Source organism: Oncorhynchus clarkii, chromosome 1 (assembly GCF_045791955.1).
Source record: "Oncorhynchus clarkii lewisi isolate Uvic-CL-2024 chromosome 1, UVic_Ocla_1.0, whole genome shotgun sequence".
NCBI classification, from domain to species: Eukaryota; Metazoa; Chordata; class Actinopteri; order Salmoniformes; family Salmonidae; genus Oncorhynchus; species Oncorhynchus clarkii.
The window spans coordinates 23,500,067-23,523,909 of record NC_092147.1 but is presented as its reverse complement, the minus strand read 5'-3'; the positions used below and the strand labels follow the sequence as shown (position 1 = coordinate 23,523,909).

General features: G+C 44.6%; 1 protein-coding gene across 2 annotated transcripts in view; it reads right to left on the bottom strand.

Annotated features, from left to right (window-relative positions):
* Positions 1 to 291: 291 nt before the first annotated feature.
* The window catches only part of LOC139389768 (WW domain containing E3 ubiquitin protein ligase 2), a 40,041-nt gene continuing 16,489 nt past the window's right edge, over positions 292 to 23,843 (bottom strand). The window contains exons 6-24 of one of the 2 annotated variants that reach the window (XM_071136746.1): positions 21,055 to 21,136; positions 19,779 to 19,924; positions 19,423 to 19,660; positions 18,636 to 18,725; positions 16,592 to 16,766; positions 11,099 to 11,156; positions 8,317 to 8,398; positions 7,374 to 7,502; positions 6,206 to 6,284; positions 5,985 to 6,056; positions 5,705 to 5,793; positions 3,089 to 3,248; positions 2,383 to 2,516; positions 2,080 to 2,220; positions 1,792 to 1,912; positions 1,520 to 1,624; positions 1,309 to 1,405; positions 1,150 to 1,222; positions 292 to 991 (exon numbers count right to left, since the gene is read on the bottom strand). In XM_071136746.1, the coding sequence (XP_070992847.1) occupies positions 892 to 991; positions 1,150 to 1,222; positions 1,309 to 1,405; positions 1,520 to 1,624; positions 1,792 to 1,912; positions 2,080 to 2,220; positions 2,383 to 2,516; positions 3,089 to 3,248; positions 5,705 to 5,793; positions 5,985 to 6,056; positions 6,206 to 6,284; positions 7,374 to 7,502; positions 8,317 to 8,398; positions 11,099 to 11,156; positions 16,592 to 16,766; positions 18,636 to 18,725; positions 19,423 to 19,660; positions 19,779 to 19,924; positions 21,055 to 21,136 (2,171 nt within the window). In that variant the 3' untranslated portion in view covers positions 292 to 891. The remainder of the gene's footprint in view (positions 992 to 1,149; positions 1,223 to 1,308; positions 1,406 to 1,519; positions 1,625 to 1,791; positions 1,913 to 2,079; positions 2,221 to 2,382; positions 2,517 to 3,088; positions 3,249 to 5,704; positions 5,794 to 5,984; positions 6,057 to 6,205; positions 6,285 to 7,373; positions 7,503 to 8,316; positions 8,399 to 11,098; positions 11,157 to 16,591; positions 16,767 to 18,635; positions 18,726 to 19,422; positions 19,661 to 19,778; positions 19,925 to 21,054; positions 21,137 to 23,843) is intronic. The other variant, XM_071136823.1, reaches the window with a different exon arrangement.

Sequence of the window (23,843 nt, the reverse complement as noted above, 5' to 3'; positions counted from 1 at the left end):
AAGTCTTATTTTATCATGAAATGCTTGATGTGCCCAAAATGTGTAACTATGTATTATTATTGCTTACATTGTCATTGCCTCCTGTCAGTATTTGCAGTCGAAGTTTATGTTTGAAATGGGAGGTCATCGACACAGTGTTTCACAGAAATACTGTTAGCAGACTAATATGACTGGCTGGATAACCAAATCAGTGTTCTAGCAATATGACATTCTAACCAAAACCAGATTCAACATTTCTAACCAAGGCATTAAGAAAATTGATTCCTTGTACCATCACAATCAACCCACTTCAAGATTTGAGTCATTTATTTGAGCTATGTACAGGTAACAATGAATTTCACAATGAACAGAAAAGAAAATCACATCTCACCAATCTTTCCTCTTAACAGAAGTCACTAATTATAACCACTATCTCTCTCCCATTCAAACACACACGCTCTCATTTTTAAATGTTAATTTCTCTTAGATAGATATGATATACTGGCTGTAGCTGTGCTGTTGTTGCGATTTGCAGTTGATACAATTATTTGAAGACATTATCCTGTTTTATGCTTCTGGTGTGCTCTAGATCTCGTGGCTGGCGTCTTCAGGCAGGACAGAGGGTTTAGGGTCATATCATAACACTAATCTTTCTGGACTATCCCTCAGCTCACTCACCTGTTCCCTACTCTGATCCTGGTTCCCTTGTACCCACAACCTAGTGTGAGGATAGGTACAAGTGGGCTCCCACAGTCCTATGGTTATAAGGTCTCCCAACCACACATCATCTGGAAGTGGGGCTAGATGATCGGAGAGTTCATATTCCTGTGATTAACAACAAAAAACTACTTGAATGAATGACTCGTCCTTCTCTATCCACCTTCCCTCACTCATTATGTGATTATTTTTCCCTTATTCCTGCCCGAATCCTTCGGTCTCCTCGATGGCAAACAGAAGTTTCTCTCGCAGTTGCTCCAGACTCTTGTAGGGTGGCAAGTCCAGGCGATTGAAGCTGTGTGAGTGATTGAGATGGAGAGAAAAGATAGTGAGGGATCAGTTTGTGTTCAGTAGGGGTACACACAGACACAAAACGAGTGGATGTTATCATAGGACCGATAACAAACAATAAATCAACTATGGCAAAGGAATTCAGGAAAACATCAGTCTCACCAGGTGTGGCTTCTTGGAAGCCAAGTCTCCTTCCCCACCTTGTCTATACAGAATTTTTGTGGCCCATTACTCCCTAAGGGAAAAAGAGACTGTTAGATTCTTAGGCAAAAGACATTTGACAGTGAAAAAGGTGGTTACTGAATGGTGGCTGAACTGCACCTATGAGTTCAGCAAAGCCTCCGACTGGCAGACGGCATGTTCCTGTGACAAACTGGAGCAGGCGGATCCGCTTCTCATTGTCCATCTCCTTTACCACCTACATAATACACAGGTAAGTGTATTGTATTGACATGGGCAATACGTACACATAGTGAGACAGACAGTCACACAGAGACACACACAGCAGTAAAGGGAGGCCACTGTACTGTACCTGCCAGAACCAATGTATCTGCTTGCTGTTCTTGGTGTAGTGCCGATAGATGGTGTTCTTCTGCCAGTCACTGAGGTCTATCTCCTGCATCCCACATAGCATCAGCTGGAGGGAGGAATGAGAACATACCATTAACCCACAGTCACAGAAAGAGAATCTGCAACAAATAGTCCCCTCTACCAACTTAAGTCATTGTGAAAGCTCCATAACCTATAACTCCGCCTATCTAACCGAGCACACTTCCTGCATTTTCTTCCAGCCTCATTACGTACCTCCAGCTCTTTCTCGTCAAAGTAGCGAAGCCACTCAAGAGGCACGACTTCATTGAAGCCATCCAGGAAGGCTTTGGTCTGCTCCTCCACCCCACGTGTGAACCGCCAGTCTGTCAGCAGACTGTAGAGAGACAGGGATGATAAAATAGCATTTTCTAGGCAACAAGGAAGGATATTCATTGACGTAAGTGTCAAGATGAAACAAGATGAATGCTAGTCTGTGGCACACCAGTGACGGATAGCACAGTGATTGACAAGAGGGACAAAGTAGTGATGGAGATGGCTGACCTGATGTACTCTTCCTTGTTCTCCGTGGTGACCAGCTCATCCTCTCCGTCATCCTTTAGCTGGTGGGTGGACACCTTCCCCAGAATCTCCATATCCTGAGCAAAGTACAGCTCCACCCCACCCTCCTCCAGACTGTTATCTCTGTAGAGAGATCACAGATGCATCGTAAACTTATTGAAGCTTTAAGCTGCACAATTATGTCAAATGCTTCCATCACACTCTTCACATACTTTTCAGATTCACACAATTTGCCACAAGGGCGCACACATTCAAACAGACATAATGAAGGGGCGGAGTACTTACTTCACCCACATGATGGAGTTGTAAAACTCAGGGTCAATAGACTCCAAGTCTTTCAGAGTGGGTTTCTTGTTGAGCATACGCTTGTAGAACGGCAGAGTGAAGCCAGTATCGATGAACTTGCCATGGTACAGGGCCTAGAGGGAGAGGGGAGGAGAGAGTGGATGCGATAAGTACTACACCAAAACATGTCATAAGCTTCATCTCTCTCCTGTGCTGATACACATAGATGAAGACACATTTAGCCCAACCACAGTAAAGTGATCACACACACGCACCGTTTCAATACTAACAGAACGCACACACAGAAAACACACACAAGTCTGTCTGTGTGTGGAGAAGATGGATTCAGTTAGTAGTGAAACGGTGGGTAAGAGGTGTGGTCTGTGTCCGGCAGTGAGGTCATGGGGGGAGGGGTTTAGGGGCCTGTCTTTTCTGGATATTCTCACAGAGAGAGTTGGGTTTGGAAAGATGGGCGGTGGGGGTGGGGAGGGTTCTATACTTGGTTTAGGAACACGGCTTTAAAACGATTTAGAGATTAAGGAACACACACACAGACCGTCATACACTGTGCTCTCCTCTCCTGTTCCTAAAAATCCTTCTGTGCAACACATCCTCATCATATGTTAAATTCTAACCATAACTATTGCTGTAGTTTACTTTAGTTGTTGCAAATCTGCATCAAATTTGCCAATTAAGCATCGCTCACCATGGCGATGAATCGCCCTATGAAACGGAAGTATGTGAGGTGGTCAGGGTTGATGGAGGAGGCGGGGTTGATCTGCAGGCAGTAGTTGTTCTTCCCAGCGTACTCAAACAGACAGTACATGGGGTTCAGCACCTCGTGGGACAACAGGAAGAACCACTCTCTGTATGGAGGAGAGACAGGGCAGTACACATCTATATCTATCAGAGGGACAGGAAATCTACCTAATCTGGCTGTGTGTGAGGGGTACAGATTATAGCCTAATCTGGCTATGTGTGAGGGGTACAGATTATAGCCTAATCTGGCTGTGTGTGAGGGGTACAGATTGTCACTTTTGACACTGCTTTTTTGTATTGTCTACAGAGTAGTACAGCATTAAAAACATCTCATACATTACAAAATCACACATTTGACAACAACAATATGAGATATTCTGACAGCACAAAAAAGCATCACAGTGGCTATAATTTCTAAATAATCAGAATTGGGTCCAGTTTCTGCATACACTTGCTCATTAATAAACAAATGTAACTCAAAAGTAACTAATAAACTAATTAATAAAAGCACAATGTCAAATTCACAAATAATTCAATATGTATACCAAAATTATAACATGGAGGACATTAGCTGTATGGCAGTTTCAACAAAAATATGTCATTTAAAAAAATGATCAGATATTTGGAATATTGGTTTTATTGTGGTAATGACTTTTCCATTTATCACCATAGAAGTGCTGTAATTTATGCTAACATTTTAAAATGTCACCTCTATAACCAAACTCCAAAATGGCTTCCAAATTTCCCGTTTCTATCTGCAAAATATGAAAGAGAAACTGCCATAATGAGGAATGGTCCAACCAACCAGGGTTTCTGGACATTTGACCGGCAACATTGACATTTACCGGACCCATATGCATTGGGTGTGTAATATGATTAGGTCGTCCACCCATGGTGCTCAGAATGACAGAAATCACATTTTGATTATGGTAATTCATAAAAACAGAACATGCAAGTCGAGGATGGAAAGATGTGCAGTCCTTCTTACCGAATTCTGATGTGCAATTTGAAGATGTTAGAATAACTGTCCACATGTACTTTTCCTCAGCCAACAAGATGAGTAACAAACAGCAAAATCACTAGCCTATGTCAATCTACTATCCTCCATAGTACAAAAGTTGACCTATTCTATTGGTCAGCTTGTCAAGGGAGAAATAGCCTATTTCAAACAGACTCTGGGACAGTTGTGGGAACGATAGATCCCAAATTCATACAACCAGTTGGTCTAGGCTACATAATATATATTTTTTAAAGAAATGAGTGATGCAACTAATCAGAACATTTAGCTTAAAATGTTGATAAACTATTATTTCTTCACATTATAAGCGCAGTAATGCACACAAGGCAGTAGGCTACCCGTGAATGTTCCTTCCATAATACAATTAGCAGGAAAACACCAAAACATCCATTAGAAATGCTGAAAGAGAGATCTAATAGGCTCATTTGAAGCAAGGTAAGACTCATAATATGTATTAAAACGTTCACGTTTAAAACAATGAAGTAAATGTTTTCAAAATGCATACTGCCTCCAACTCATTGCAAAGTGGTGTGTGATGCACTGATGAAGCCTGCCTTCCGTTGCCGTTTGAGATGCTACAGTAGCAGCTCTCCAACTGTCTGACAGATTTTCAGCTCAAAGGCTCTGAATGCTGTACGCGTGTGATAAATAACGTATATACTGTACACGAGGCAATGTCATTCCAAGAAAATCGCAAATTAACCTATGGACTGATAAGCACGACCAGTCAAATCTATTTCCATCAATGAATAGGCTAAAAAACATTTTTCGTCAATGGGATTTTTTCATCTTCTCCCAGACAATTGGCCGGTGCCAATTTTATTGATTGGATTTTCAATATTTATAGATTTTTATCGGCCAAAAGCAAGCTATTACTGGCTAATTACAACCCTGCAACCAACACAGAGACATGACTGAAAGATTATTCAAAATCTTTACCTTTACACAGTCAGCACATGGACATACAAATATACATACTAACACACACAACACCATAAAGCACCACGAAGACAAGCAGTATAATGTAGAATATGAATGCATGTAGAGAATGAAGCCCCGGCCACCACCAAGCCCCTGACCTTTGCCCCCACAGCTGGCCAGCCAGTCCCGGGGGTCGTACCGGGGCTGTGCAGACACATCCAAACATCCCGTCCGTGGTTCTACCCTGTGGTAGAACAGCATGACGTAACCTACCATAGGGTAAAACCACTGGCGCGACACCGGAGACAGAGACACACGCAAACACAGACCACGTGGAGGAGCAGGAGGAGGAGCAGGAGGAGGAGCAGGAGGAACAAAGCCCGGGATCCCACCGCTGACACCAACCAGTGGTGGAAACACTGTCACAAGTCCACAAACACCAAAACACATACAGACAACAGATGACAGTGCAAGAGACAGGGAGTTGATAAATGATGGATGATGAATAATTAAGTGAGGAACACAGGGTAGACAAAGAATACTTATAGCTGAGGTAGGAGAAAGAAAGACAACTGTTGTAAGAGGCAGAAGGCCAGGCATGCAGGCAGTAGACGGCCATCTTACCTAGCAATGCCTCCATAATCAAGACCTTCCTCTCCCCTCATGATTATGTAGAGTCTTCTACGCAAGTCATATGGTTTCACATTCATGATCTGAGGAAAAAGGACAAAACACAAGCATCACAACAAAGAAACTGCCACCCTACGATCCTATATTAGTTGTTAAAATACAAATTGTAGTACTAATGAATAGATAAACAACAGCAACCCTCATGCAAGTTTAATTACATAACATTTAAAATAGAATATCCTCAGCAGGGAAACCGACTCCACGTCATCCTTACCTGCTGAAATGAGTCCTCAAATAGAGTCTGTCTGGACACTGAGATTTTCACATGGCTGGGTAAGGCATTGGACTGGAGAGGCAGAGAGAAGTGTAAAAATATATTTCCTCAATGCTAGACATTAGGCAAAGAGATCGAGTCGGCACAGTAGAAAATAACTTGGCTAGAGATAAGACCCTGTTCTCATAACAGAGGTCTGAGAAACGACAGTCAGCACTTACATGGCACAGGAAGCGGAACTGGTGGTACTTCCACCTGAAGCTGCGATCATAGGCCCCGGGAGAACTACCCGTTCTCGACCTACAGAGAAACAAAAGGAGAGTCTTTTTTGCTGTACCAGCAAGAAATAAAGCCAGACTTCAAATTTGTGCATGTCAGGGGAGGGATATTGGAGCTGTACTGGGCAAAGACAGGCCTGTCATGGCTGTCCTGTGCACAAATGCTTTAGAGACAGGAAAATAGGCCCAGCTGTGGAGCTGCACAGTGAGGACTTTGGGCAGTATTCTAAGGAGGTGGTCAGATCTGATGTGCAGCAGGAGCTGGGTTAAGCCCAGAGATGGAGGTATGCCTTGGTGTGCAGCTGTGTTAGTACAAGCTACACCACTTCACTACAGACATTCTGGATAAGTGCCTCGTCAGCAGAGCAAAAACTGAGGGCGAGAGACCGAGCAAGGAAGGGGAAATACGGAGGTTGAACGAAAGAGAGAGAGTGAGGCCTCTAATACTCGCTGATTCGGTTTGTTGAACGCTGCCAGGCCCAACTTGGTTTTGGTTAGGAAGTTTCAGACCACAGAGGCAACCCTTTGGCTACAGATTTGGACTGCAGCAGTATCAAATGTAAAACATTTGAGACAGTTTAAGAACCCTCTATGGCCTCTCATCTTTAAATATAACACCAAGACCTTCATATGTTTCAATGTCAGCATGAACACTTGCTCTCTCTCAATCACACACATCCATACGTACACACAGACAGAGTCAGATAGCAGAGCAGTCTGCTTTGGATTTGATTTGTTGGCCCACATCTGTTCATTTTCCCGACTGTCTTTTGGAAGATGTCAAAATAGGGCCATGCATCAAGGCAAAACACATGTGTTTATATTAGTGTGTGCTTGCTTGCATATGTGTGTATGTATATATATATATATATATATATATATATATATATATATATATAAATCCCCTTTCTTGTATCTAGGCTAGCTATCTATGCCCTAAAGATAGTCAACTTGAATTCGCTTAGGTTCAAAGAAACAAAAAAAAAGATGACAAAAGCAGGCTAAGAGATCCCTACATACATCATCCCTGACAGAAAGGAGTCGTACAGTGCTTTTGTCAGGAGCTTTTATAAGGAAATGTAACTGCCCTTATCTGCAGATTAATATTTACCCTGACTCAAACCCGGGACGAGGGTCTTTAAAGCTGGTGGTGCGAGAGTTGTGATCCACAAAATATCGGACTCCCTCTGCGGTGTACTTCATTTCCCAGCCAGGGGGCAGGGGGGGTTCCTGGATCATCCTGTAAGAGGGAGAGGGCAGTGAGCAGAGCCTAAACGGGAGGCTCCCCAAACTAGGCACACCTGTCCCCCCCGGCCCCGGCTCTGGCCCCGGCTCTGGCCCTGGGCTCTGGCCCCGGCCCTTTCCCCGTCCCACTAGAAGCTCTCCCTGCCCACGACTCAGAACCTCGGAGCTCAGTGGTGATGATAATAAGACCACACGGATGTTATACAACATGAAAATATAAATACGAGTTCACTGAGGGGGTGGATGAGGGAGTGAATTAACTAAATGATGAATGAATAAAATGTTATGACATTGTAAAATTATCAAAAAAATCCCTAATACAATTAAGATAAAGCGACCATCCACCATTACTGTAGTTTTGTTGTTCAATTTGATGTGAGGGGACAGCAATGCCATCCACACTAGTTCAGGGGTAGAGATGCCCGAGGCCTCTCGTTGACCAATTAGCTTACAATACTAATCTAAACCCCTCCCACACAGCTTAGAGGGCAGCCCTAGTGAGGTGACATGGCCTACTATGGGGTTGATACAGGACACTGTCCTATTCACCAATTATTGTATCTGTAAATTACGTCTATGATTATGATAACATGGTTGTGCTGCATAGTGTTGGGCCCTCGAGCTAGCAGTCCCTATCTTACACTAGTTCATGTAATATCAGTGAAAATATGGTCGCAATGTATGGTGACATTTCTCTGAGACACCTGTGTGTACAAACATGAACACGCACACACACGATGATACAGAACAAACACACACTCAAGCATGATCCCTCACACTTTCACAGTGGAGCAGACAGATTGGCTTACCCTTGGGTTCTTGGGTCCTCCCACTGTGTGGTCCGTGTGTTGTGGTTGACAAAATACACCCTCCCATTGTCCTGCCGTTTCTCTACAGGGACCAAGAGAAGTGGCTACAGTTAAAAACAGGATGGATCATCAGTCTATTCTTTTGTTACCTGACAGAGAGGCTGTACTGTGTGGGGACTTGGGACGTGTGAATAGTGAGTGAGAATCAGAGAGAAGAGGAGGAAAGAGAAAGAAAGGGTGGCTGAATTTCGTGGCATTTCTCTCAAGCTTGTTCCAAAATACCTTTCTACAATCCACCTCAGCCTTTCTGACTTGGCTCTGGTGGAGACAGGGTTGGAGAAAGACGAGACAGGGTTGGAGAAAGACGAGACAGGGTTGGAGAAAGACGGGCCATGGGGCTCAGAGAGAATGTTGCAGAGGTGTAAAGGGCAAGAGCTAAACTGTGAGGGAAAGTAGAAGTATTATTTTATTAAAAAAAATATTTAACTAGGCAAGTCAGTTAAGAACAAATTCTTATTTACATTGACGGCCTACCAAAAAAGCAAAAGGCCTCCTGCGGGGACGGGGGCTGGGATTGAAAATAAAAATCAATTAAATAAAAAGTATAGGACATAACAGGAGAGGAGAGTAACAATTTGCTGATTAATTTATATTTCTAGCAGTCGAGGAGCTAGACTAGTAGAAATATATATATATCTCTCCACCCCCACTCGCCTCTTTCAATGACAACATGGAAGATAATAACATGTCAACTTCCTCAACCAAGAATGTGTGTAGTGTGTTGTGTGAGTTAATATGTTAAAGTTTGTACATCTCTGTGTTGCTTTACTTTCCTGACCATAGTTGGTGCCCCCTCCACCACCTCCCTCCCTCCCTCCCTCCCTCCTCTCGCTCTCTTCACTCCCCTCTCTCTCTCTCGCTCTCTTCACTCCCCTCTCTCTCTCTTCACTCCCCTCTCTCTCTCTTCACTCCCCTCTCTCTCTCTTCACTCCCCTCTCTCTCTACTCCCCTCTCTCTCCACTCCCCTCTCTCTCTCCACTCCCCTCTCTCTCTCTCTCTCTCTCCCCTCCCTCTCTCTCTCTCATCACTCTCTCTCTTCACTCCCCTCGCTCTCTCTCTCTCTCTCTCTCTCTTCACTCCCCTCGCTCTCTCTCTCTTCACTCCCCTCGCTCTCTCTCTCTTCACTCCCCTCGCTCTCTCTCTCTTCACTCCCCTCGCTCTCTCTCTCTTCGCTCTCTCTCTTCACTCCCCTCGCTCTCTCTCTCTCTCTCACTCCCCTCGCTCTCTCTCTCTTCACTCCCCTCGCTCTCTCTCTCTTCACTCCCTCGCTTTCTCTCTCTTCACTCCCCTCGCTCTCTCTCTTCACTCCCCTCGCTCTCTCTCTTCACTCCCCTCGCTCTCCACCCCCACTCGCCTCGCTCCACTCCCACTACCCTCTCCAATCCCACTCTCTGACATCTTGATCTCATTAGCAGACGTGTGTGGAGCGCGCAGGAACAGTAGCCCTCATGTTACAACTCTTACTAGCCTGTTCATTTCCCCCTCTCCTTCACTTCCCTCCTGAATTCATCTCCTCCTTTATTTTACTGTTCCCGCGCTCCGTCAAGTCATTCTCTCCTTTTCCTTTCTCCTGTTAAGAGTTTCTTTCAATCGACCCCCTCTTCTACGCCCCTCAGATGACATACAGAAATACATTACAGGAAATCCATTAAAATTTAAGTCCAAGGTATAATTGAGGCTTTTGCCTGTGATGCCGCAACATGTTGAAAACTAATCATGGTTAGAAAATAAGAGTGAGTGTGTATGTAAGTGATAAGTATGTTCAAATGGGAGATGGAGAGAAAAATGCCAATGACCATTACTTTTGAGTGTTTTGTGTATACATTGTATAATTTTTGCGTGGCGATATATTGGAATGTATGAGAGTAGAGAGCTATAGGAATATATAAGTAGAGCATATTACAACCAATTCCTTGAGATTACACTTGATACAACAACTAATCAATAATAGCAGGGGAAAAACTGGAATCTCCCACATTTCAATCAAATCATATGTTGTTGACCAATAACTAACTGTAGGGAGAGTTATGCTGAATGGAAGAACAAAGGGATCTTCAGCATGCTATGATGAAGGACAAGGCTGTATATCACAGTGTATACAAGATAGTGAACATTACATCTGGGCCTACAGCGGCATGTATCTGTAGGCCTGTGTGTCTGTCTGTGTGTGTGCGTGTGTTTGTGAGAATGACAAACAAACCAACTCTCCCCCTTCAACACAAAAACAAAGTCCTGTGCCCTTGAAAGGCATACAGGCATCAGAACCCACTCTCATAACAAGTAGTGCAGGTGTCGATGTAGCCAATGCCTCTCCTGCATCACTGGACGCAGTAGTATTTCCCCTCACTCATCTCACTGGTTTCAGGTCCTGGGACCACCGGGGACCACTGACGGCTAGAACCCGGACGATACCAGTATTGAGATACTCGTTAGTAGTGTAGAGGAAATAAAACACGAAGCGGATTTCACTTCTTTAGGAAAACAGCCCTGATGTTGGAAACAAACATTATGTTCTCATCCAGAGTAACATTTAAATATTTCCCAAGCTATAGCACACTATATTTTACAGCAGGTTTTACCAAAGAGTTTGGTCTACTTGGTGTTGCAATTTTTGCCATGGAAAAAACGTTGCGATACTGGTATCGTCACAGCCTTACCGAGGGCCACTGACTACAGGGCCTAGTATGAGTATGGTGAGAGGTGTAAATGAAGGTGTACTTACCCCATCCTGAAGGGAGCGCACCGAGAGGGTCATTTTCCACAGCAGGAGCACCAGACGACTGATGGATAAAGAGAGAGAATACGTTTCCAGTTAGGAATCTTTCCTCTCCTTCTTCCACCTTTCAGTCTTCTTTTCTCACGCTCTTCACTGCAGCGGCTCTGTGTGAAATTCTTCTGTCCGTACACAAAGCTCTCAACCAAGTTCTCACACTGGTGTGAGGTAGAAAAAAACCTCAGAAAACCAAACATACAGGAAAAAATGTATAATAAATGCAGCAAATGCCTCAAAACGCCACAGAAACCTCAAGTGTTTAACACCTCAAGTCTAAAGGAGCAGGAGCGATCAGAGTGGAGAGCGGGGTGTCACAGGGAAGTCCAGTCTTTTTTGAGGGGTGCTAAGGCGTACCCCAGAAGGCTGAGGTGACCTCTCCCATGCAGCTGGAACAGGAGACTGACAGAGAGGCTCAGACGCAGCTCGTATGCCTTCCAAAAACTACACGCTCAGGAGGAGAGAAAAAACAAACTGTTCCAATGAGCTCACTGGCTGGCCTTAAGACCCACCCCGGCTTCTACCCCCCCCGCACCCCTCTCTACCCCCCCCCCCCCCCCCCCACCCCTGCACCCCTCCCTACCCCACCAATCTGCAGAGGTCCTCCTCTTCTAGATATGCTGTGAAAGTAAGCAGGGAGGCGTGATGTCTGAGCGAACTGAGGGAACATTCATCCTTGTTCCAGACTGCCCACCCCTTCTGACAAAAGCACCTTTATTCACCCTGCACTGGAACCAGTGTGGTTTACTCAGCCTGTGCATACAGAGAGAAAGAGAGAGTGTGTGCCACTGTACGGAAAATGTGTATATAACAAATACTGATTGAATGTGTAAGAGATTGCATTTGATTCTGTGTGTGTGTGTGTGAGTGCATTTGCCACTGAGTGGAAAGATGTTTGTGAGGAGTTAGTGCACAGACTGTTGGTTCCATGACTGAGTATGAAAGCTGTACCTTTGGATGAAAATCTAATTTATGCATTCATTCTCCTCACCTCAGGTCTGCAAAACTGCCCTCCAAGCAGTCCATGTGTCACTGAAGGTAACTCCACACAACTTCACTCAGCATTTCCCCAGAATAATCATATGGTGCCCCTTTATGAGAATTCATCATGGAAACTTTGAGAAGAACGGAAGGAATAAGATAGTAAAGAGTGAAAAGAGGAGGACGATGCATGTGGGGTTAAAGGGGAATGTGTGTGTGTCACTCAATCTACAGCCAATCCATGTTTGAGACCCACCCTTCTGTGTTTCTGTGACTAAAAAAGGTTAAAAAAAGAAGGAAATAAAGACATGACATCATCTGCTATGCCCTGACCATTCAGTTCCTCGCCAGAGGATGTGAAAGAGAGCTAGAGAGAGAAAGAAGGAGGAAAAGACAGGGAAAACAAGAGTGAAAAAATTAAAAGCAGCAGAGGGGGTGGTAAAAAGCGCGATAGTACGTCTTTCTCCTTACTAAGATACTATATATGGTGATTGAGTGGTAAGTGGGTGATGTGAGTTGAGATATTATTCTTGATAAAAATATTTAAATTGCAACAGACTCCTTCTATCTCGCTGCTGAGAATTACAACAAAAAGGCCAGTTAGTCTCTAAACACTGAATACCTTGCCAGAACCATATGAATGACCGGCACTATGAGTGGGAAAAGTCACATAGACCTACATTGCACACTAATTTAATGTAGTTCCTCTAATGTTAGCGCTGGAAAAAAAGCCTTAAAAGAAGTTCACCCCAAAGGGGCAAAACAAAGGTAGTGGTGGAAGTAGGACCCCTGATAAAATGCTCAACAGTGACTAAAATACTCAAACTAGTTTAAACCAGGTTGTATTACAATGTGGTATCTTAGAAAGGTGTATAGAAGGTCCACTGCAGCCGTGTTAATCTCAATATCAAATAATGTCTGGGTAATAATAACAATTAAGTACCTTAAATGTGATAGCTTTCAAATAAAATGGTCAAAAGGAAACCAAAATAGCTTCTTAGCAATGGGCAATTTCTCAGGCATTTTTTTTTCTAGGACTGTCTGAGTGTTCTGAGTGGGGAGGGGAAAACTGAACATTAGCTGTTATTGGCAGAGAGGTTTGGAACTCTCTTTCTTATTGGTCTATTAACTATACTGAACAGAAAAATAAACACAACATGTAAAGTGTTGGTCTCATGTTTCATGACCTGAAATAAATAGTGAGCACGAATTTGTTTACATCCCTGTTAGTGAGCATTTCTCCTTTGCCATGATAATCCATCCACCTGACTGGTGTGGCATATCAAGAAGCTGATTAAACAGCATGATCATTACACAGGTGCACCATGTGCTAGGAACAATAAAAGGCCACTCTAAAATGTGCAGTTTTGTCACACAACACAACTCTAGAGCTCTGTCAGAGTGACCATCGGGCTGTTGGTCACCTCCATGACCAAAGCCCTTGTCCTCCCCTCCGATTGCTCAGTTTGGCCAGGCAGCCAGCTCTAGGAAGTCTTGGTTGTTCAAACTTCTTCCATTTAAAAATGATGGAGGCCACTGTGTTCTTGGGGACCTTCAATGCTGCAGGCATTTTCTGGAAACAGGATGCAAGATGGAAACGGGATGCAAGATGGAAACGGGATGCAAGATGGAAACGGGATGCAAGATGGAAACGGGATCCACCGGAGCTCAATTTCAAGTCTCATAGCAAAGGGTCTGAATACTTACGTAAATTAAGTATGTCTGTTTTTTTATTATTTGTTAAAAATGTCTAAAAACCTGTTTTCGTTTTGTCATTATGGGGTATTGTGTATAGATTGATTGTTTCAGTTAATCCATTTTAGAATAAGGCTGTAACGCAACGAAATGTGGAAAAAGTCAAGGGGTCTGAATACTTTCCAAAGGCACTGTATGTCCATTGTTTAGCTGGAATGGAAACTTTGTATACTGTATATTTGACTGAGACTGTGTCTCACCTAGCTATTTTAAGATGAATGCACTAAGTGTAAGTCGCTCTGGATAAAAGCATCAGCTAAATGTCTAAAATGTCAAATGTAAATGTTTTACACACAGATCTCATATTACTGTATAATTTTTTAAAATAACAATATTGATGTCACAAATGTATTATTTGTACAGTTAATTATACTTTTTTTTAGTTATTTGTATTTATTTTACATTTGACTGTGTAACACCTAGCAGTACTACTTCATTCTCTGAGAGTGAGCCAGATATATAGCGTTTTGCAAAACAACATGATTATTTGTCTCTCTAAAATGATAGATTTCAAACAAACACATGTCTGACATGGAAAAACCCCATGCCATGATTAGAAAGTGAAAAAACACCACATCTCTTTCATAAGTCCTTCAAACAATAAACGCTCATTTACCAACATTTCTCCAAAAGGATATATAGTGTTTTGGAAAGAAACTTCATATATCAGCAGCATACCACCCTGCATCCCACTGCTAGCTTGCTTCAGAAGCTAAGCAGGGTCCATCCTGGATGGGAGACCAGATTCTGCTGGAAGTGTTGGAGGGCCAGTAGAGTTCACTTTTCCCTGTAGTCTAAGGAGATCCCAATGCCCCAGTGAAGGGGACAATGCCCTGCATAGGGTGTAGACCTTCAGATGGGACGTTAAACGTGTTTCCTGACTCTATGTGGTAATTAAATATCCCATAGAATGTATTGTAGGCCTCTTGAGTGGCACAATGTTTTAAGGCAGTGCTAACTGTGCCACTAGAGATTCTGGGTTCGAGTCCAGGCTGTCGCAGCCAGCCACAACCGGGAGACCCATGGGGCGGCGCACAATTGGCCCAGCGTCGTCCGGGTTAGGGGAGGGTTTGGCCGGCAGGGATGTCCTTGTCCCATCCCGCACCAGCGATTACTGTGGCGGGCCAGGCATAGTGCACGCTGACACGGTCGCCAGGTGTATGGTGTTTCCTCCCACACAATGGTGCGGCTGGCTTTCAGGTTAAGTGGGAATTGTGTCAAGATGCAGTGCAGATTGTTTGGGTTGTGTTTCGGAAGACGCATGGCTCTTGACCTTCGATGAGACAAGACTGTAACAAGCAATTGGATTCCACTAAATTGGGGAGAAAAAGGGGTTTAAAAAAATAAATAAATATGACCTTATTGTAAGAGTGGGGATGTTAACCCTGATGTAATGGCTTCATGCCCACCCTGGTCCCATTCCACCATGGCCACCTAATCACTCCTATTGGGCATATATCACTCTCCACCTGATAGCTGGTAAGCGTTCTGGCACAAAAATGATCGCTGTGCATCACCGTGGTGGATGAGGTGAGTTTCCCCCCTACTCTGTAAAGTGCTTTGAATACCTCAGTTAGCAGAAAAGCACTATATAAATACAATCAATTATTACATATAAAACAGGAAAAATCACATTTTGACTGCCTTGGGCCTTTAAGTAGGTAGTTGAGTACTGAGACAATGGACCAGTTCCAGTGGTGTTGCTGCATGAACCCCTCTTTCAGTGAGAATGGACAGAGCGAATAAGAAGCAGGAGGTAGAAAAGGGGGAATTTTGGAGGCAGAAACAGCAGTCAATGACTGACTGCTCTTTGTGTTATGTGTTATGTACTGTGTGTTATGTACTTAATCTATGTCTTGGTGTGTACTGTGTCACATAGTTGTTCATATGTGTGTGTGTGTGTGTGTGTGTGTGTGTGTGTGTGTGTGTGTGTGTGTGTGTGTGTGAGCGAGCAAGCATGTGTGCTCTCACAGCTGTAATGTTGGGAGTCAAGTTTGATATTTCTGCCTTAGCACGTGACAATGAGCAGGGTCAAGGGGCAAGTCTACTTTAAATCGATCATGACATTATAATGGGCTCAGCTCACAAACGCACCAGCACATATATGCAACATTCTCGAACCTGGTAACATTTGATACAGAATGCAAGTGAATGATCTCTCTCAAATGACGAGCAAAGCTAAAAGTATAGTATAGACTAAACGTGCTCTTATCTGGCCATGGAGGGGAGTGAGTGACGTCAGAGTCCCAAGCAGCCAGCTGATCACCCCCGCCCCCCCAACTAATTTTGCACAGACCGGCCTAAAAATAAGCAAGCTAACAGCGAAGCGGCATTCCAAAACAGAATCCGCCTACCAGCAGCAGCAGACCGGACAGCTAGTTCTCAGGGACTCATGGTTACTCATAATCAATGAGGTGGATGTTATTTTGAAAAGAGGTTCAGAATTAGCTTGTCGAGCAGACTGGGTGGGTGGGAGCAGGGAGGTTTTAATAGAAACCAATGAGAGTTTCAGCTCATTTCAGTAATTTGATGTACCATGGAACGCCCATTTCAGATTCAGAATGCTTTATTATTTTTACCTCAACGAATGCCCTTCTGTACCCTTGTGTTTTACCCAGAATTCTATGCTGAGGGGAAGCTTTTAGAGGGCCACACCTAAAGGGGCTAAATAAGTAGTACAGACAGTACAGTAGTTCTATGTTGAGTTACCTGGTAGAGGAACCTCTGGCTGAACTGGTGCATTGCCCCTTGGAGCTGGTTGCGCTGGGACTGCCACTGCTCATAGTTCCGGACTGATTCTTCTGTGGGTCGTTGCCACGTGGTGGTTCTGGTGTTGTGGTCCACATAGTAGAACCTGCCTCGCTGGTCCACACGCTTCTCCCAACTGTACAGGGACAGAGAGGAGTGAGACTCATTCAAATGTACAAACGGACATACACACACAGACATATATAATTATGGACATGCTAGGATATGCAAACACAAGATTAAGATGTGTTTCTGTGGGATAATGCATATGTAAACCAACACAAGCACATTCCCAGTTCAGTACAGTTGTGTTTTATTATGTGTGCAGGCTGCTGAAGCTGTTCTCATATATCTGACTAAACCAGAACAGTATTTGGAAGACAAAACAGCAAATACTTCTGTATGCTAACACACACACAGCTCAGAAATTCCTCAAAAAGGAACTTTGAGAGACGCAATGTAACATCCCTCCCTGTTCCCTGTGCTGCTGTTTCCCTGAGACCCTACAGAACAGTACTGTGGCTCCTATATCCTATAGAGCAGTACTGTGGCTCCTATATCCCACAGAACAGTACTGTGGCTCCTATATCCTACAGAGCAGTACTGTGGCTCCTATATCCTACATAGCAGTACTGTGGCTCCTATATCTCACAGAGCAGTACTGTGACTCCTATATCCCACAGAGCAGTACAGTGGCTCCTATATCCCACAGAGCAGTACTGTGGCTCCTATATCCTACAGAGCAGTACTGTGGCTCCTATATCCTGCAGAGCAGTACTGTGGCTCCTATATCCTACAGAGCAGTACTGTGGCTCCTATATCTCACAGAGCAGTACTGTGACTCCTATATCCCACAGAGCAGTACTGTGGCTCCCATACTGTCTGGAACATGAGAGCAGTTAAACCCCTACGCTGCTAGAAAAAGAGCTCAGCTCAAAACCCATTAATGCAGGCCCACACCACGCCTTTCATCTGAGCTGCACTACGGTTGGAGGTTGGGTGTGTGGCAGCTCCATGCTAACTCAGACCAGGTATGTGTACCAAGCACTAAGCACTAAACCCGGCATCTGTAGTCAGAACCAGTCCAGCCTCCGAGAGGCGAGACGCTAATTAAGCCTCATATGGGTCCAGAATAGCGCTGCATACATGTGCTCTTTCTAAGAAAGGACTTTTGTTCTCCAGACCGTTCCTTTCTGTGGAAAAAGTGAGACGGGGCAGGAGTGAGCTTTACCTCAAACAGGCTTCTCACACAGCGCAAATGAAAATCAATAAATATTCACTGAAATAAAATGGCAATAAAAGGCTCTGGTACCGCCACAAGAGAGAGCTGGGTTCCGCAGCACACAGTGAGAAACACCACTGGAAATCAACAGAGACTCAAACAATCAGTGCTGGTGATTCACAGCCTGTTAAAGAGATGAGAGACCAAATGGCCAAACACATAAAACACACACTAACAGACCTGACACACTACTACTGTAAGAAAAGGACTCCTCTAAATGGATAGGATAGTCTAAGTTGGGGTGGGGAGTGGCGCAAACCAATTATTCAGTAATTTATCATATTTAATGGAGTCAGCTTCTTCCAGCCAGAGAAAATAAGACTAGTCTCAGTTCATTTGACTGTCCAGAGTCAGACCCCCAGGAATGTTACTGTGCTGTGAATGAGTCTGCCACTCCCTGACTGTGGGCCCACTTCACACCCCAACACCACCCTGCTAGGATCCTCCAGCTCTGTATGTTTATATAGGCAGCAGTCTGAGCTAAAGAGAAACATGCAGGGAATGTTCACAAGTGGGCACGATCTCCCCTTCACAGAAAGAGATACTGGAAATTGGCAATGTGAACATGTTCCCATGACAATAAAGCCCTTGAATTGAATTGAAAGATATATTCCCATCATGCACTGGGCTGGTTAACTGTCAGCACCCTCCTCTGATGGTAGGAAGTGTGAGATAAAGAGAGGAAGAGGGGGAGTAGAGGTCAAAGTGTGTAGGCTGACTGACCCAGGTGGAAGTGGTCTTTCCCAGGTGGTGGTCTTTGTGTTGTGGTCCACATAGTACACCCTGCCATGGGGCAGAACTCGTTGCTCCCAGCTGAGAGGCAGAGAGAGAGAGAGAGAGAGGCAGAGAGAGAGAGAGGGGCAGAGAGAGAGAGGCAGAGAGAGAGAGAGAGAGAGAGAGAGAGAGAGAGAGAGAGAGAGAGAGAGAGAGAGAGGCAGAGAGAGAGAGAGAGGCAGAGAGAGAGAGAGAGAGAGAGAGCAGAGAGAGAGAGAGGCAGAGAGAGAGAGAGGCAGAGAGAGAGAGAGGCAGAGAGAGAGAGAGGCAGAGAGAGAGGCAGAGAGAGAGGCAGAGAGAGAGGCAGAGAGAGAGGCAGAGAGAGAGGCAGAGAGGCAGAGAGAGAGAGAGAGGCAGAGAGAGAGCGAGAGAGAAAGAGAGGCAGAGAGAGAGAGAGGGGCAGAGAGAGAGAGAGGGGCAGAGAGAGAGAGAGGGGCAGAGAGAGAGAGGCAGAGAGAGAGAGAGAGAGAGAGAGGCAGAGAGAGGCAGAGAGAGAGAGAGAGAGCGAGGCAGAGAGAGAGAGAGGCAGAGAGAGGCAGAGAGAGAGGCAGAGAGAGAGGCAGAGAGAAAGAGAGGCAGAGAGAGAGAGAGAGAGAGAGAGGAGAGGCAGAGAGAGAGAGAGAGAGAGGCAGAGAGAGAGAGAGCGAGAGGCATGTTAGCTCAGTCAAGTTACATGTGAGGAGATTGACCATAATGCCAATCAGACACGCACAAGCACCTACACGCAAACTCTTACCCAGTGGGTAGTAACTCTGGAACCGGCTCTGTGGCAGTGGTTGGGTTGGCGGGGTCTGGGTTAGCTCCAGCAGGGGGTGCCTCTGTAGGAGGAGGGAGGGTTGTGCCGTCTAGCCCAGGAGAGGGGCTGCTGCTGCTGGGGGCTGGGGACTGGGCCGGCGGGGAGGATGGTGGGGGTGTATGACGAGTCAGGCTGCTACGGCCATTCTCCAGCCCATTGGCAGTCAGCTCAACTTTACCTTTGGGGTAGGGCAGGTAAAGGAGTTGATTGACCCACACTGGGAAAAATGTATCAATTCTAGTGTCAAGTGAATGGAGAGTGACAGAAAAATAATCATGTCTCCAAGGTTATAGTACCTGCACTCCCAGGGCTGCTGTGAGAGTTCTTGGCCGAGTAGTTGCGACCAGAAGCCCCAGGACTCTGCTCCTCACTTGGCTCTCCATTAGCCAGAGCGACCCCCGGGGAACCCCCTTGCGAATCCTCTGCAGAGTGTCTGTGAGTCCTGACCAGAACACGTACACAGACACAGGAGAGGGGTCAGGATCAATCACACCACATAGAATTAAATTCTCTCCATCTCCTAAAATGGACAGCATGTAGATTTGCGATGTAAAGCTAAGCTACTGACGTAAATGTTAATATAAAATATGTTTGCAGCTGAAACTTTGGAGTAGAATAAAGAAAATGTTTGATACTTTGACTTGAAAATGTTGAAAAAGCAGCTCAACACATCTCACACACAGGCGGCAGGGCATGCATACACACAAACAAAGAAGAGTCAGTGTGAGAACTTTCCCTCTCAAAATATACTCGTATTTTCCTAAAGCTAAATATAGGTTATTTCCTACAAGTGCTTTTATACAATGAAAACATGTTGGTTTTTACCCCCCAGACATCAGAATGCTGAGTACAAAGTTGGATCATTATCAATGGAAACTTGAGTAAGGTTCTGAAAAGTTGTCTATTCACAGTGAGTTTTTCCCCCCACCAACTACCTATACTAAAAGCGGGACAGAAGAACAGTAATTTGGAAAAGGACAGGAGAACATATAAACCTTTTGGCTTTTTCCCCATTGGGAAAGGGGGGGGGGGGGGTAGTACATGCTTCTTGTCATGGGAGAATACAGAAGCACCAAAAAAACGTAGAACTCCGCACTTCTCTCTACACCTCCCTTTCTACTCCTCTCTTTAGGGACAGATGGATGGCGCTGTTGAATGGTGTTCCAAACAAAAAGGTCCACAGCAATGCCCTCTAATGTTTTCAGGGAAATACCATACCTCTGTGTGTTGCAGTACAGCAGTGTCTCACGCTTGGCATGCTCATTATCTCTAACTTATCATTGGTCTGATTAAGGCATCTCTGTGTTGGATCACTGCATTGACCATTTCCCTCAAAGGGGTATATTTGTGTTTTAAGTAAGACTTCGGAGAGGCCGTGTGTGTGCTCAGACGTATGTGTACAAGGGACTAGAGAAACATATAGTAAATCTCTATACATCCAAACTGTGAAATGAGTGAATCTATTTGTGTGAAATAGTTTGTTCATACAACCTGTATTCTATAGGGGTATGAATCGAGTACAAATAGCTCAGGTCAGTAAAAATAAGTATTTGTATGTTTGTTCGTTCTCACCTGCCGCGGGGGCTGCAGGCTGTACTGGAGGTTTCCTCACTCTGGGTCCTGCGTAGGTTTGATCTGTCCGACTGCAGTATCTCTGTACAAACAGGACAGACAAAGGACGCACCATCAATACACCAAACTTCATTATAACCATTAGTAAGAAAATAATATATACCATCCAATGTCTATAGAGAATAACAAAAATCACAGCACACTTGATGGTTACGGTTTCAAGAGACCAATTTTCACTGCTATAGAATGTGGTCTGTGACTGAATGAGTGTGTTCATTCCCTGCCCTGACTGAAACCACAGCCCAATAACATGCCTTTCATTATAAAACAGGGACACATAATAGGAGTGGGCCACGAGCTGCAGTAACTAACCACCAAGAAATCAGTATGTGACAAAACAAGAAAGTATAGTGTGTAGAGAATCACTGTACCATCTAAAACGCTGTAAAATATATTTTACATAACCCCTAATATCGTATTTTCAGCTGGTGTATAAAAAAAGAAAGACGCAAAAAAATAAATACAATGAAAAAAAACTGAAGGACGGGAAGCATAAAAACCGCACACATAAAACAGATCTACCACTTCTTAGACTTGCTATCGATGCGAATGACAGATCTATAACTAACATTTCTATGTGAATTTGGTCGGATCGGCCAAAAAGTTACATATTGCAGCTTTAATGTGTTAATAGATTACCTGTTTACCTGAGGCAGGATCTGAGTTGTTACTGAGAAAAACAAGCCTGTGTGCCTGTTTAACCTGAATGAAAGGACCTCTTGTGAGACTCCATTGGACACGTAACATAAACGGTCTAGTTGAGGAGAAACCACTGTCTCATACTGCCCTGAATGCATCATCCAATGACATAGCTAAGTCTAGCGGTTGCCCTCATACACCCACTGAGAGACATGAGACAGATCTGTTTGTTTGTGTTGCCTTAGCTAAACTTTCCGGAGATGGAGGAACAGTAAGTCGGAAAGTGGTTAAAAGGGGGAAACCATCTGCTGGTGGCACACTGCTACTTGAAATCCACCCAAAAGTTAATGTTTCAATGAGTTGAGCCAAAGCGGATTGGATTCCATGTTTTCCCCTAAAATCCATCTAACTGAAGAGCCAATCCTACATCAGCAGCTAGCCTCCTCCCCAACTCCATCCCCCCAAGAAAGTTGATTTTATTTGCCTTTTGTTATTGGCAATATTTACATATGGTTTAACAACAGTTTCACAATTATTCTGAACATACTGTGTGTGTTTATATATATAAAAGAAAGACAGGGTCCTGAATACACACACACACACACACACACACACACACACACACACACACACACACACACACACACACACACACACACACACACACACACACACACACACACACACACACACACACACACACACACACACACACACACACACATTCAGGACCCTGTCTTTCAAAGACAATTCGTAAAAATCCAAATAACTTCACAGATCTTTATTGGAAGGCTTCAAACACTGTTTCCCATGCTTGTATAAACGATTAATGAACATGCACCTTTGGAACGGTCGTTAAGACACTAACAGTTTACAGGCGGTAGGCAATTAGAGAAAGAAATACTCTGAATGATCGGCTATGAAAAGCCAACTGACATTGATTCCTGAGGTGCTGACCTGTTGCACCATTGACAATCACTGTGATGATTATTATTTGACCCTGCTGGTCATCTATGAACATTTGAACATCTTGGCCATGTTCTGTTATAATCTCCACCCGGCACAGCCAGAAGAGGTCTGGGCACTCCTCATAGCCTGGTTCCTCTCTAGGTTTCTTCCTAGGTTCTGGCCTTTCTAGCGAGTTTTTCCTAGCCACCGTGCTTCTACACCTGCATTGCTTGCCGTTTGGGGTTTTAGGCTGAGTTCATGTACAGCACTTTGATATATCAGCTGATGTAAAAAGGGCTTTATAAATACCTTTGATTTGAATTAAGGTCAGTTATGAAAACTTGTGACACTAAAGAGGCCTTTCTACTGACTCTGAAAAACACAAAGAAAGATCCAAGGTCCTTGCTCAAGTGCGTGAACGTGCCTTAGGCACGCTGCAAAGAGACATGAGGACTGCAGATGTGGCAAGGGCAATACATTGCAATGTCCATATTGTGAGACGCTTAAGACAGTGCTACAGGGAGACAGGACGGACAGCTGATCGTCCTCGCAGTGGCAGACCACGTGTAACAACACCTGCACAGGATCGGTACATCCGAACCTCACACCTGCGGGACAGGTACAGGATGGCAACAACAACTGCCCGAGTTACACCAGGAACGCACAATCCCTCCATTAGTGCTCAGACTGTCCGCAATAGGCTGAGAGAGGCTGGACTGAGGGCTTGTAGACCTGTTGTAAGGCAAGTCCTCACCAGACATCACCTGAAACAATGTCGCCTATGGGCACAAACCCACCGTCGCTGGACGAGACAGGACTGGCAAAATGTGCCCCTTACTGATGAGTCGCGGTTTTGTCTCACCAGGGGTGATGGTCGGATTCGCGTTTATCATCAAAGGAATGAGCGTTACACCGAGGCCTGTACTCTGGAGCAGGATCGATTTGGAGGTGGAGGGTCCGCCATGGTCTGGGGCGGTGTGTCATAGCGTCATCGGACTGAGCTTGTTCTCAACGCTGTGTGTTACAGGGAAGACATCCTCCTCCCTCATGTGGTACCCTTCCTGCAGGCTCATACTGACATGACCCTCCAGCATGACAATACCACCAGCCATACTGCTCGTTCTGTGCGTGGTTTCCTGCAA